At 40.0% G+C, this 12,294-nt stretch overlaps 1 protein-coding gene across 7 annotated transcripts in view; it reads right to left on the bottom strand.

Moving 5' to 3' along the window:
• The window catches only part of grik3 (glutamate ionotropic receptor kainate type subunit 3), a 591,681-nt gene that overhangs the window by 323,843 nt on the left and 255,544 nt on the right, over window positions 1-12,294 (bottom strand). For 6 of the 7 annotated variants that reach the window (XR_011883665.1, XR_011883664.1, XM_072247415.1 and 3 more), the window contains one exon: window positions 740-853. The exons of the other annotated variant lie outside the window; for it this stretch is intronic. Coding sequence is in view for 4 of the 6 variants with exons in the window: in XM_072247415.1 (XP_072103516.1) it covers window positions 740-853 (114 nt within the window). In the remaining 2 variants the exon portion in view is untranslated. The remainder of the gene's footprint in view (window positions 1-739; window positions 854-12,294) is intronic. 7 annotated transcript variants of the gene reach the window in all.

Here is a 12,294-nt window from a genome sequence, read left to right as displayed (position 1 = left end):
GTGTGCTGGGAGTATGTCACGTCTCAACTACACATAGAACACAACAATCTCATTTCCCTCTGATTCAGTATTCTTGCCCTCTGGTAAGATTTTGTTCACAATTTTGTTCTCTAGAGACTGCAAATTTGCTGACAAGATGCTGGTAAAGAAGTGTCTTATTCCTTTGTGTTTCAGCTTGGTTTGGAGACACCCTACCACCCCCCCCACCCCGACTCCTCCCGCCTCACTTCCAACCATGGCAATTAACCTGCATCTGCTTAAAAGTGCCATACCTGCTTGCTTGAGAGTTAAGTCTGTTAAGTCAGAAGATCGTGAAAGATGCAGTTCATTAAGTCGATTTAAAAGTACATGATGCAGTTTGCAGAGAGAGTAATTCTAGTGGTAGTGATTTCTACTTTCTTACCATAGAGCAATTTATTAAGTATCAGTGTAAACTTTGTATGGTTATTGAATCATTTTCATAATATTTTATTATTTCAAATGTCATTGAAATTGACAAGATTCTTGAATGATGGACTGAATGATCACGATTTAAAGCTGATCGAGGAAAATATTAATCACATATTTGGAAGCGTTAGAGTTTAAAAAGCCAAAAATTAGATGAAGATTTGTATCCTGCCAGTGGGATTTTAAAACCCATTTTCGATTCCAGTTTGGTAGTGAAGGCCAGCAGTGTGAAACTCTGCTTCAAATTCCAGCCAGTCAGGTGAAAGAGGAGACCTGCAACAGTGTCACCTACCAGGATTGTTGTCACAATCAGTGAGCGGTTGGTCAGTGAGTCAGTTATGTTAGATCCTCTGCTTCTGGATACCTCGGTGATGTTTAAGCCGTTGACTGGGTCCCAGGTTCCCACCTGCATAAAAGACGACAACAGAGATTTACTGAGATAGGCCAGGGAAGGAGTTTAGGGTGTAGTGTTGAATAAAAATCTGCAAGTTGTGGGAATCCATCTTCCTTACACCCCAAAAGAGAGTCCGTCTAAGAGCCAAGGAAGAAAGCATTTCAGAAGATTGGGAAGGATGGTGGACGTGTGGCTATTCTGGGATTAATGCCTGGTAGAGGAAGTTGAGGCACAGGGAGCTAGGTAAAAGAACCCTTGCTCTTCCTGGCCACAATTAGCACAGTGATCCCATTTACCTTCGGCTACAGACAGTGGCCACCTTGCTGTATCTGCTGGATTCCACCACACCTGGGAATCACAAAAACCCTCAGGGGTCCCAGCCTCAGTAGTTGAGTAAAATGGCCACTCGCTATTTCAAACTACTATCTGTAAGTCCTAAAAGCCTTACCATGCCAAAGTTCCCAATCATGAACATATAACAGAACACACTCAGAATTTACATATTGGTGCGTTTTCCACTGATTTTTCTTTTCATTTAGAGGTACAGGATGGTAACAGGCCCTTCCAGTCTAACAAGCCCTCACTACCCAATTACACCCATACCAACAAATAACCTACTAACCCGTACGTCCTTAGTCTAAGGGAAGAAACTGGAGCACCTCGAGAAAACCTACGCAGTCACAGGAAGCACATATAAACTCCTAACAGCCAGCAGCAGAATTGAACCAGCGTCACTAGAGCTGCAATAGCGTTACGCCAACAGCTGTGTTGCCATGCCTCCCATTATACATTCCGTTCTTGACCTAGCAGCTTGTCAGTTCATGTGGTTAATGATTCCGAAAAGAGATTCTTCAAACACCTATTTTGCTCTTTATGAAGAAAATGTGGATAATAAAAACTTGGAATGCAGTTGGATTCCAAGGAATTAATTGCAAAAGTCTGCATTAAATGATACAGCCATTAAAGAAAGGTTAGATTAAGGCACCTGGTTCTAAGTCTCTGATGGGCATGCAATGCAACCTAGATAGGTACATTTCAATCTTTTCTTACCTTCATTTACAATTACCCAATCTCTATGTCAATAATAGGAACCTAGGATGCCACGGTATACTCTAAGCTATTTACACACATAGTCTCAATAATCTAGTCAGTGTATCAATCAGCTATTTTCCACAAATTCTCAGTTCCATGCACAAAGACGCGTACACTCAATATTCTCTGAGGCATCATAATTTGTGCATATCCTATCAACTACATAACATGCATTCTCATTAACTCCCTTTGTCTGTCTCCTTTTTAATTGGGAACATGTTTCTGAAAAATTATCTGCCTAACATCAATAGAATTTATATAGGAGTCTGATTAATCTTTTGTCAGGCAGATGTAGATGCCTGTTGACAATGATATGAAAAGCAGTAGTTTCACAGTCTGTTTGTTCCTGCAGACTTTGAGCTGAACACATCTCAAGAATTTCATATTCCTTGTGATCTTTTTTTTTCTCTCTCTGGTGATTAAATAGTACATTATATCTGTTGCTTCTAGACAGCTTAAAACAATGAATCACTTTATTAGAGAAATCACGGTGAATCCATGAAAACACAGTGAAGGGACAAAATAAAAACACAAGGAAGAGCATACACAGTACTGCGCAAAAATCTTAGAATCTGGCAGGAGCAAAGGATTTGGAAATGGTGGGGGTGAGGTGCTGTGGGAAAGGTGTGGGACAGGTGGCAGAGGAATACCAGGGGCTGGGGATGGCACAGGTGCAGACACACACAGCCCAGAGACACCAGGCAAGGTCTTTTGATTGCAACCTTTTGGTTTATTGATCATTACAGAATGTCTTTCTGGTGCTTCCCACTCTCTCCCCTCTCCCTGCCCCCTTCCCACTCCCAGTCCACAATAGAGACCCATATCAGAATCAGGTTTATCATCACTCACATATGTCACATATATCATCACTCACTGTGGCAGCAGTACAGTGCAATACATAAAATTGCTACAGGGTTGTGCAAAAGTCCTAGGAAACCTAACTATTTATATATGCCTAAGACTTTTGCACAGTACTGTAAGTCATCATCAGAGTTAAAAAATACATGTGGACTAAGATGTTAACTGTCCTATGCTATCACCAGGAATCATCATAAGATACTCACTAAGAAATATAAAATCAAGAAACATATACTCAGTGCAGTGAGAATGTGGAGCCTACCTTAACAAAGAGTGAATGAAAGGAATAGTGCAAACACATCCATGGAAAACTAGATTGGAAAGAGGCAAAATAGGAACTGGGGCTTATTTGTTAAAGGAGTAACGACAAGAGCTTGATGGGATGAATGTGTTAGATATTCAGTACAATTCTTCATAAAGTGTACAGCAGATGTTTATCTGACTGATACCAGCTATGAGATGCCAGGGCTGGATGAACTAAATGTTTTTAAATGAAGAATTTTGATGGATCTCTTCAACTGGAAAATTAGACTTCGGGGTTTATCAATTTAAAATCATCACAAAGTGGTAAAAATGGATAAAAATAGCAAGAGAATTGATGAAGATTAAAATAGTTTTCTATGTTTTGTTAGATGGAAGCTTTGTGATGCTGGTACTGTTTTGAATTGTTTTATGAAGAATGCCACATACACTTGATGGACAAAATCACTTTGTTCTGGGGTGTAATTGGGAGTCTGTCATTGTTTGTAAGAAGTCACAGGGAGTGTGCCAATATTTAAAGAAAGGACACTTTGGATATTCTCCTGATATTGCTCTGTATCTTAAAACAAACAGTACTTTCCCCACAGGAAGGCAAATCAAATCACATCCAGTTTTGCTCCATAGTTACGGTAGTAAAATTTTGACCTACAAACATGGATAGAACTGGTTATGATGGTGTTCATGCTCTGTACAACTCTCCTCCAACTCCTTTTCCTAAATGTTTGTCAAAATATCTCTGTTACAGAGCCACAGAGCAATTGAGCATGGATATATAAATTTCAGTTTAACCAGTCCATGCCCACACATCTGGTCCCAATTCCTGCTTGGCCTATGTCCTCCTGAACCCCAACCATCCAATTACCCTCCAACCACACTCTATCCCCTACCCAAGTGTACCTGCCTCAAATGCTTCCTCTGTCAGCTCATTCGATATACTCATCACCCTTTGTGTGAAAAACTTGTCCCTTGGGACCCTTTTACATATTTCTCCTCTCATGTTAAACCTATGCCCACTAGCTTTGGACTCCCCTACCCTGGAAAACAGACTGCTACCATCTATCTGATTTATGCCTGTCATACAGTAATTTTTAAACTCTTTTACAATATCACCCCTCTTTCTTCTTTGTTCCGAAGAATAAAGACCTGGTCTGACCAACCTCTCCTTACAACTCAGGACCTCTAGTCCTGGCAACATCCTCGTAAATCTTTTCTGCACTTTTTCCAGTTTAACCGCATCTTTCCGATAACAGGGTGACCAAAACTGTACACAGCACTTCAAGCATGGCTTCACCAATGACTTGTGAATCTGCAACAAAACTTCTGAACTCGTTTACTCAATGATGTTGGCCAGCTTGTTAAATGCCTTTTTTGCCATTTTTCAATGAACACTGCTGTGACACCACTTTCAAAGAACTATATATATACTCCTAGGCCCCTCTGTTCCATGACACTCCCCAATCTTCTACTATTCATAGCATATGGTGAAGACTTTCCAAAATGCATTGCCTCCCACTTAGCTAGATTGAAATTTATTTGCTATTGTTCCTTTCACATTTTGCACTTGCTGAGCCATACCAGTTTTAAGCGAACACAAGAAAATCTGCAGATGCTGGAAATCCAAAGGAATACACACAAAATGCTGGAGGATCTCAGCAGGCCAGACAGCATCTATGGAAAAGAGTAAACAGCTAATATTTTTGGCCGAGACCTTGTTACAGGACTGATTATTTCCTGCTTTCGTCCTGAATACCTTACCATCTTAAAAAAGGTAGTTTGGATTATTTTTTTTCTTTTGCAATTCTTTTATTGGTTTTAGGTCTATTTTTATTTGAGTTTGATGGATTTTATTAGCCAGATTTAATGAAGGATCAGGGGCAAAACTTGATCAACTATGACCTCAGCAATTTAGCTCAATAACTTAACCCTGTTGATAGTTTTCTATTTGTGTACAGTGTGCATGAATGAGTGACCCTGAATGAGAAGTTTGCAAAATCAAAATGAACAGATTTCAAATTATCCAATAGATAGAGTCAAACTATCCTCATAAATATTTGGGCCTAATTTTTGACTTCTTCACCACCTCTTTCTTAATTGTTAAGCAGCCTCTTGGGATTGAGGACAATCTGCTTGGGCCCTGGTTCTATTGGTCCTCAGGGGTCTGGTGAAGTTAATGTCAGATCGGAGGACTCAATTACAGATGGAGTAGAGGAAGCCTGATAGGAAGGATAGATGACAGTTCATAACGTATGTGCTTCTTCCACCTTTTATGTAAGGTTTTGTTCATTCCCAAAGAACTCTGATTTTTTTCCCTCTGTTATCTTGATAATCTCTTACTGGGGCAGAGGTCAGGGCAGAGTGTCTGTCGTGGGATTCTCATGCCAGGCATATAAGCGACACAAAACAAAGGACCAGTCTTCCTCTTGATAGTTGAATTGATTGTCAGACCTCATGCCATCACTGTCAAAACTAGAAGCAATTGGCTTGGAGGTAGGTTATGGTAATTATTAGGATTTTTGATGTGTACTAAAACTTTTCATTGTTGAAGTTACAAATTTATTTTCTTTCCAGTTGTTCTTACTGGTAAGAATGACGGAACTTACTCATCAATTTTTTAGTTAATTCACATGCCCAGTCATTAAATCTATTGTTGTCCTCTCAATCCTTCATCTTCCCTTTGTTCTTCTTCTTCAACTAACTTTCTCTTTCTTAACTGTACTTTGCATTCTGAACTCACTGAAATACTGGTGCAGTGTGTTAAACAGGAAAGCAATCCCAGGTCTGTAGCAGGAATATCAGTGTACTCCATTCGAATGTAAGAACCAAGCCAGAGAAGGCAATTCAGTCTTTGATATTTGTTCTCGCGTTCAGCAACACCATGGTTGGTCTATTATTTCATCACTAATCATGTATATCTCTTGATAGCTAATGGCCAAAAACCTTTGATTTCTTCCTTGAGTTTATTCAGCTACTGAAACTCAACAACCCTCTTAAGAGGACAATTGCAAAGATACCTCACCCTTTGGAATGAAGTAATTTTATCCCATCTTGACCCCTGGTTCAAGACATCCCAAACTGGGGATACAGTCCATGTAAGAATTGTACTTTAATAACATAACGTTTCTTTCTTTTAAACCATAGTGTAAAACCATAGTGTAAAAGCTTGGCCTGTTCTTTCTCAATAAAAGTCAGCCATCACCCTAATCATCAATTTGGTGAACCATCATTGTCCTCTCTCTACCCATTTTTTAGGTAGGGTAACTGAACAAACCTGCAGATAATATTCCAGAAGCGGCCTTTCACTAGTGTCAATGTGATTACAATAAGGCAGTTATAATCTTGTACTGAACTGTACACAATAAATGCCAGCATATTATTTTCATTCTGAACAGTCTGCATTCAAAAAAATAAGTACGAATCAAAGGGTTAACTTTTTTTTTTGATTTAGATAAACAGGCACTTCTGGTCTAATGAGCCACATTGCCCATCAACCCCTCTACCTAGCACTAGTTTAATCACATGACAATGTCTAATCATAGGGAAATTTATGATGACCAATTAACCTACAAACCAGGCAGCACACACAAAATGCTGAAGGAACTCAGCAGGGCAGGAAAGAGTGTAGTCAATGTTTCTATGGAAAAGAGTATAGTCGACATTTCAGGCCGAGACCCTTCAGCAGGTAATTGAATCGTGTCTCAGCAGGTCAATGTATGAAAGTAGTTTACTTTATCACCTTAGCCCTATTTCCAAAGATCTTTTGGGCAGAATTTCATTTTTGGTTTGAGTTAAATATGCAATGAGGGAGGTGTGCAGAATAAATGCCACCAGATTTCAAAGTGGAGTACAATGTATATTATCTTCTCTATAGCATGTTTGTTGTGTGGCCAAGTGGTTAAGGCATTGGACTAGCGACCTGAAGGTCGTGAGTTCGAGCCCCAGCTGAGGGAACATGTTGTGTCCTTGAGCAAGGCACTTAATCACACATTGCTCTGTGACGACACTGGTGCCAAGCTGTATGGGTCCTAATGCCCTTCCCTTGGACAACATTGATGTCGTGGAGAGGGGAGACTTGCAGCATTCGCAACTGCTGGTATTCCATACAACCTTGCCCAGGCCTGCGCCCTGGAGAGTGAAGACTTTCCAGGTGCTGATCCATGGTCTCGCAAGACTACCGGATGCCTTAAAATAAAATAGCGTATTTAAAGCTAGCAACTGAGAAGAGATTTCTAACCCCCTTATGTTCTCATTTGAAGAAATACTTCAAGTTTATAATCAAATAACAAGACACCTCCAGAATCCAGACAATGAAATCATTTACTTAAATGATGTTCCGAATTAGTTCTGTTCCTTAAGACAACCTAACAAACAAGGTAATTATATTTAAATTACTCATACACACCATTGCCTGTAGTTTAATCTCCTGTGCTTTAACATTTAGCAGACAAATGTTCTTGTTCTTGGCTCAGGACAAAAACAAATATAAACTGATCATGAATAATGACTGCTTCAGTATGATTCAAGAAATGATGCCATGGAACCCTCGCCAGGCATGTAAAGACTGAGGTGCATTACAAAGAAAACACATTGGTCCGAATGTAACATGTAATGAATGAGAGCCTTCAAAGCAAAACATTAATTCTATTTCTTCTCCAAGGAGTCTCCCTGATCTGCTGAGTGTTTCCAGCATTTTCTTATTTATGCCCTTTTAAAATCTGATGTAATTTTATAGAGAGCTCTAAGTCCTCTTAGTTCTTCATGATATGGAGGGGAGCCATTCTGCCCATCAATTTTATGCACACCTTCAGAAAAATCTCATTTCCCTACTTCTTTCCCTCTGACCTTTTCTCTTATCATGACCCTTACCCCTGCCCTGATTCTCCTCCTATCCACTATGCACAAATTGTAATTTATACTGGCCAATTAACCTACCAACCAGCATGACTTGAGGAGGAAAGCCACACAGTTGCCAGAAGAACAATAGCACTGGAGGTCAGGATTGAGGCCAAGTTTCTGGAGCAGTGAGCAGCTAGTGCTACCTGTTCATGCATTCTAATAATTATAGAACCCCCTAGTTACTATGTAATTTGCTAAACCCAATTTAGAATCAAGATTTAACTTAATAGAAAAGGTATAAACTTGATTATTTGATATATACTTCAGGATATTGTAGTCTTTAAGCCTTCCTGTAGTATTTGTTTCACAATATGTAACTTTTATTCCTTGTGTGGAATAACTCAGGAAACACATAATTCGCTGAGTTTTTTTACCAGGGAATAAGGGACCTGGAGTATTTTTTTATATACCATGATTGCCCATGGTTGGCATTCTGAGTTCTAACGTAAAAGTGCTTTAATCTGTTGCCTCTGTGACGAAGACAAATGCTTTATGTACACAATTTTCTGCTGTAACCCTTTATTAATGTTAACCATCTGTTAATAAATAAATTTGTTCTGCAGCTCTTCTTATTTTAGACATTTGGGAGCATTTTATGAAAAAGCAAGACTGCACAAAAAATAACCAGTTTATTCTCCAAGGATGCACTAAGTCACATAAATTGCAGATTGTTAAATGACCATTTGATCTCATGACAGGACTGCAGTAAAGCTGTCAGCTGCACTTCAAGGCAGAAATGAAGAACAATTTGTGCTGTAGCTCCAGCAAAGTGCAGATTGATAAATATTTGGTTGGATTAAGGGAACATGTTTCTCAGAAGAGGTACTGGCTCATGATATTCCACCGACAGAAAAAGCCATCAATGTAGACTGACGCCATTGTCACTCAACAGTATGAGCAATACACGAGCCAGTGCTCCAATAAAATGGTGTATAATACAATGGAAACACTCAGCAGATCTAGTAGCATCTGTGGACAGGGAAAGAAATTTAACCCTTCCACGTAAATTGGCTAATATAAAAGAGCACAAAGGCAGATCTAATTAAGATGATAACATAAATATTTTGATGTGCTAAACAAGATCTATCATACTATTTTCTAGCACAACCCCATTTTAATGATGGAAATTTTTAACAACTCCAAAGATCAGTCAAAGCAAAACAGCAAAAAAAAACATTAACTCGCACAGAGTATAATTCAACCATGGTAATGATGAGCAGACGATCTACTATAGTGCTATCGAGCAGAGCAAGGAGAGAAGCCCTCATTCAATCCCACCTCCTTTTCTCCCTGTCCCTCCCCTTCTTTCTCTCACCCCAGATTACCTTCCCCTCTTCCCTGTTTCCCTCTCTCCCAGGGGACCCTTGCATCCCAAACCAAATGGTGAGTCAGCCTTCAGGCCACACACCCTCCGATACTGCTTCTTTTTCTATTCTTTCTTTGTCCTTCCCCCAGAGTCTCTATCATCTTCCTTTTCCATTTCTCCTCTTTCTATGCACTTCCCCTAGACTATCCTGCTTGTTCTTAACTCCTCCTCTGACAGCACCATTTCTGACTTTCTTTCACCCCCCTAGAGTTCTTGCTACTGAACAGAACATTGATGGCCAACGTTGATGGCAAATCGGTGCAGTAGTGTTCTGCAGAATAGGTCTTTGTTACAAGACCTTACAACTAATGTGGGCCACTCAGGCAATGGAAGTAGATCAGGGTTTCTAACAACATTAAAATTATGAATATACTCACATAGCAAAGAACATGCAAGACCGCAGTATTATAGGGAAACCTTATGGTCAATTATTAGAAACAGAGCAGCAACTGTCGGGGTATGGGTAACATTTCTGAGTGAAAGCACGTAATATTGATATTCTATAAAACACTTGTGTAGTCATATTCACAATGGCAGTTAGTTACATCACTCTTCTGAAAATACAATTGGAAAACTACAAGGACAGTATTGAGAGAAACAAGCAGTTGGGAAGAAGCAGCTTATTAGGTTTTCAGTTCTCATAGGGAATCAGTGTAATTACTAGGCTGAGGAAATCTTTAGCTGTCTGTAACTCAGGAGAGAAACTACTTCATGCATCATAAAATCAAAGCATGTTAGAGTGCAGAAAACAAGCTTTGGCTAAGACTGGGCCACTCTTTTTCTGTTTATACTGTCTACTCTAGTTTTATTCTTCTCATTCCCCACCGCCTTCAATATAACATCTTTTTTTAAAAAGATTATCTGCTTGCGGCGTTGTGACAGAGAGATCAAACCACCCTCACTGATTCTCATCACAGCTACAGGCCCTTCGTTCCAACTTATCCACGCCAGCTAAGATATCTACCTGAGCTAGTCCTATTTGCACGTGTTCAGCCAATGTCGCTCTAAACTTTTCCTATCCATGTCCCTGTCTAAGTACCTTTTAAACATCACAATTTTAACTACTTCTCGTTTCCTCTGACAACTCGTTCCACATACCTGCAGCCATCAGTGTGAAAAAGTTGCCCCTCTTACCCATTTTAAAATCATTCCCTTCTCACTTTAAAGTTAAGCCCTCTATTTTAGACTCCTCTATCTTGGGAAAAAGACTGTAACCATTCACTTCATGATTTTGTATACCGCTATTATGGTTCACCCCTCAGTCTCCTACACTTCAGGGAAAAAAAAGCTCCAGCCTATCCAGTCTTTTATCATAACTAAAGCCATCCAGTCCTTGTGTACTTCTATGCATGCTTTTCTGGCTTAATGACATCCTTCCCATAACCAGGTGACCAGAAACAGCACACAATACTGAAAGTACAATCTCACCAATGTATTGTACAGTTGCAATGTGACAACCTAACTTCTGTACTTAGTACTCTGACCAATAAAGACAGGCACCTTCTCACCACTGTATCCACCTATGTTGCGACATTCAGGGAATCATGTACTTATAAACTTACACTTTCTGTTCTCTAACACTCTCCGGGGCTCTGCCATTTTCTGTGGTTAAATTTACATTTGTTGGAGTTAAATTCCAACTGCCCTTGCTTGGCCAACTTTTCCAGCTGATCTAGATCCTTTTGTAACCTTACTCCTTCATTGTCTACTACACTGCCTGTATTGGCTTCATCTGCAGACTGACTAATCATGCCAAGTACATTCTCACGTATGTTGTTAATATAGATGCCGAACAGCAGTGGGTCCAGCATTGATTGCTGCAGCACATCACTAGTCACAGCCTCCAACCTGAAAAACAATCTACCACTAACATCCTCCGCCTCCTTCTAACAAGCCAATTTTGCATCCAAATGGCTAGCTCACCCTGGAGCCCAAGCAAATTTTTTTGACTCTTTCCAATGGCACCAACAATTCTCGAACTTCTGGTAATTGCCCTTCACCCTTCACCATTCCCATTTCCCTCTCTCACCTTATCGCCTGATCTGCCCATCGCCTCCCTCTGGTGCTCCTCCCCCCTCCCTTTTTCCATGGTCTTCTATTCTCTCCCATCAGATCCCCCCTTCTCCAGCCATTTATCGGTTCCATCAGTCAATTTCCCAGCTCTTTACTTCACCCCTCCACCATTCCCAGTCTCACCTATCACCTACTCCCTTGTACTTCTTCCTCCCCTTCCCCCACCTTCTTGCACTGACTTCTCATCTTTTTTCCAGTCCTCATGAAGAGTCTTGGCCTGAAATGTTGACTGTTACACTTTTCCATAGATGCTGCCTGGCCTGCTGAGTTCCTCCAGCAATTTGTGTGTATTACAATGATAGATACTTATCAGAATACTTGCTGATTAGATTTGACACTGTATGTTTCGATGTCCATGCAACAAATTAAGATAATCTTTATACAGAATTTTCAATCAAGTGACAAAAAAGTGAAATGGCACAGTAAGTGTGAGCTTTAACTGAGAAAAAGTAGGAGATAGATATTAAACGCAAACAACAGGAATTCTGCAGATGCTGGAAATTCAAGCAACACACATCAAAGTTGCTGGTGAACACAGCAGGCCAAGCAGCATCTGTAGGAAGAGTCCTGACGAAGGGTCTCGGCCTGAAACGTCGACTGCACCTCTTCCCAGATGCTGCTTGGTCTGCTGCGTTCACCAGCAACTTTGATGTGTGTTGCTCAGACAGATATTAAATATTGTTGACTGACATAATATTACTACTTTCATGTTCCTAAATTTCTCTGTACTTTTTGTTTTAAATAAGGACTTTGGGTAGTATTTATTAGATGTGTTAAGGCAGGTAATTTGAAAAGTCACAGAAAGATTAAGAGTACGTGCATTCATAAATCACATGGAAATACTAATGGATTGACAACATGAATAGAATTGAAGAGCTAAACTGTCATTTGATGAAACTGCCTTCATCTA

Source organism: Mobula birostris, chromosome 30 (genome assembly GCF_030028105.1).
Source record: "Mobula birostris isolate sMobBir1 chromosome 30, sMobBir1.hap1, whole genome shotgun sequence".
In the NCBI taxonomy this organism is placed as follows: Eukaryota; Metazoa; Chordata; class Chondrichthyes; order Myliobatiformes; family Myliobatidae; genus Mobula; species Mobula birostris.
Note: the sequence above shows the minus strand (reverse complement) of the source record. Positions and strands in the feature narration are given on the sequence as shown.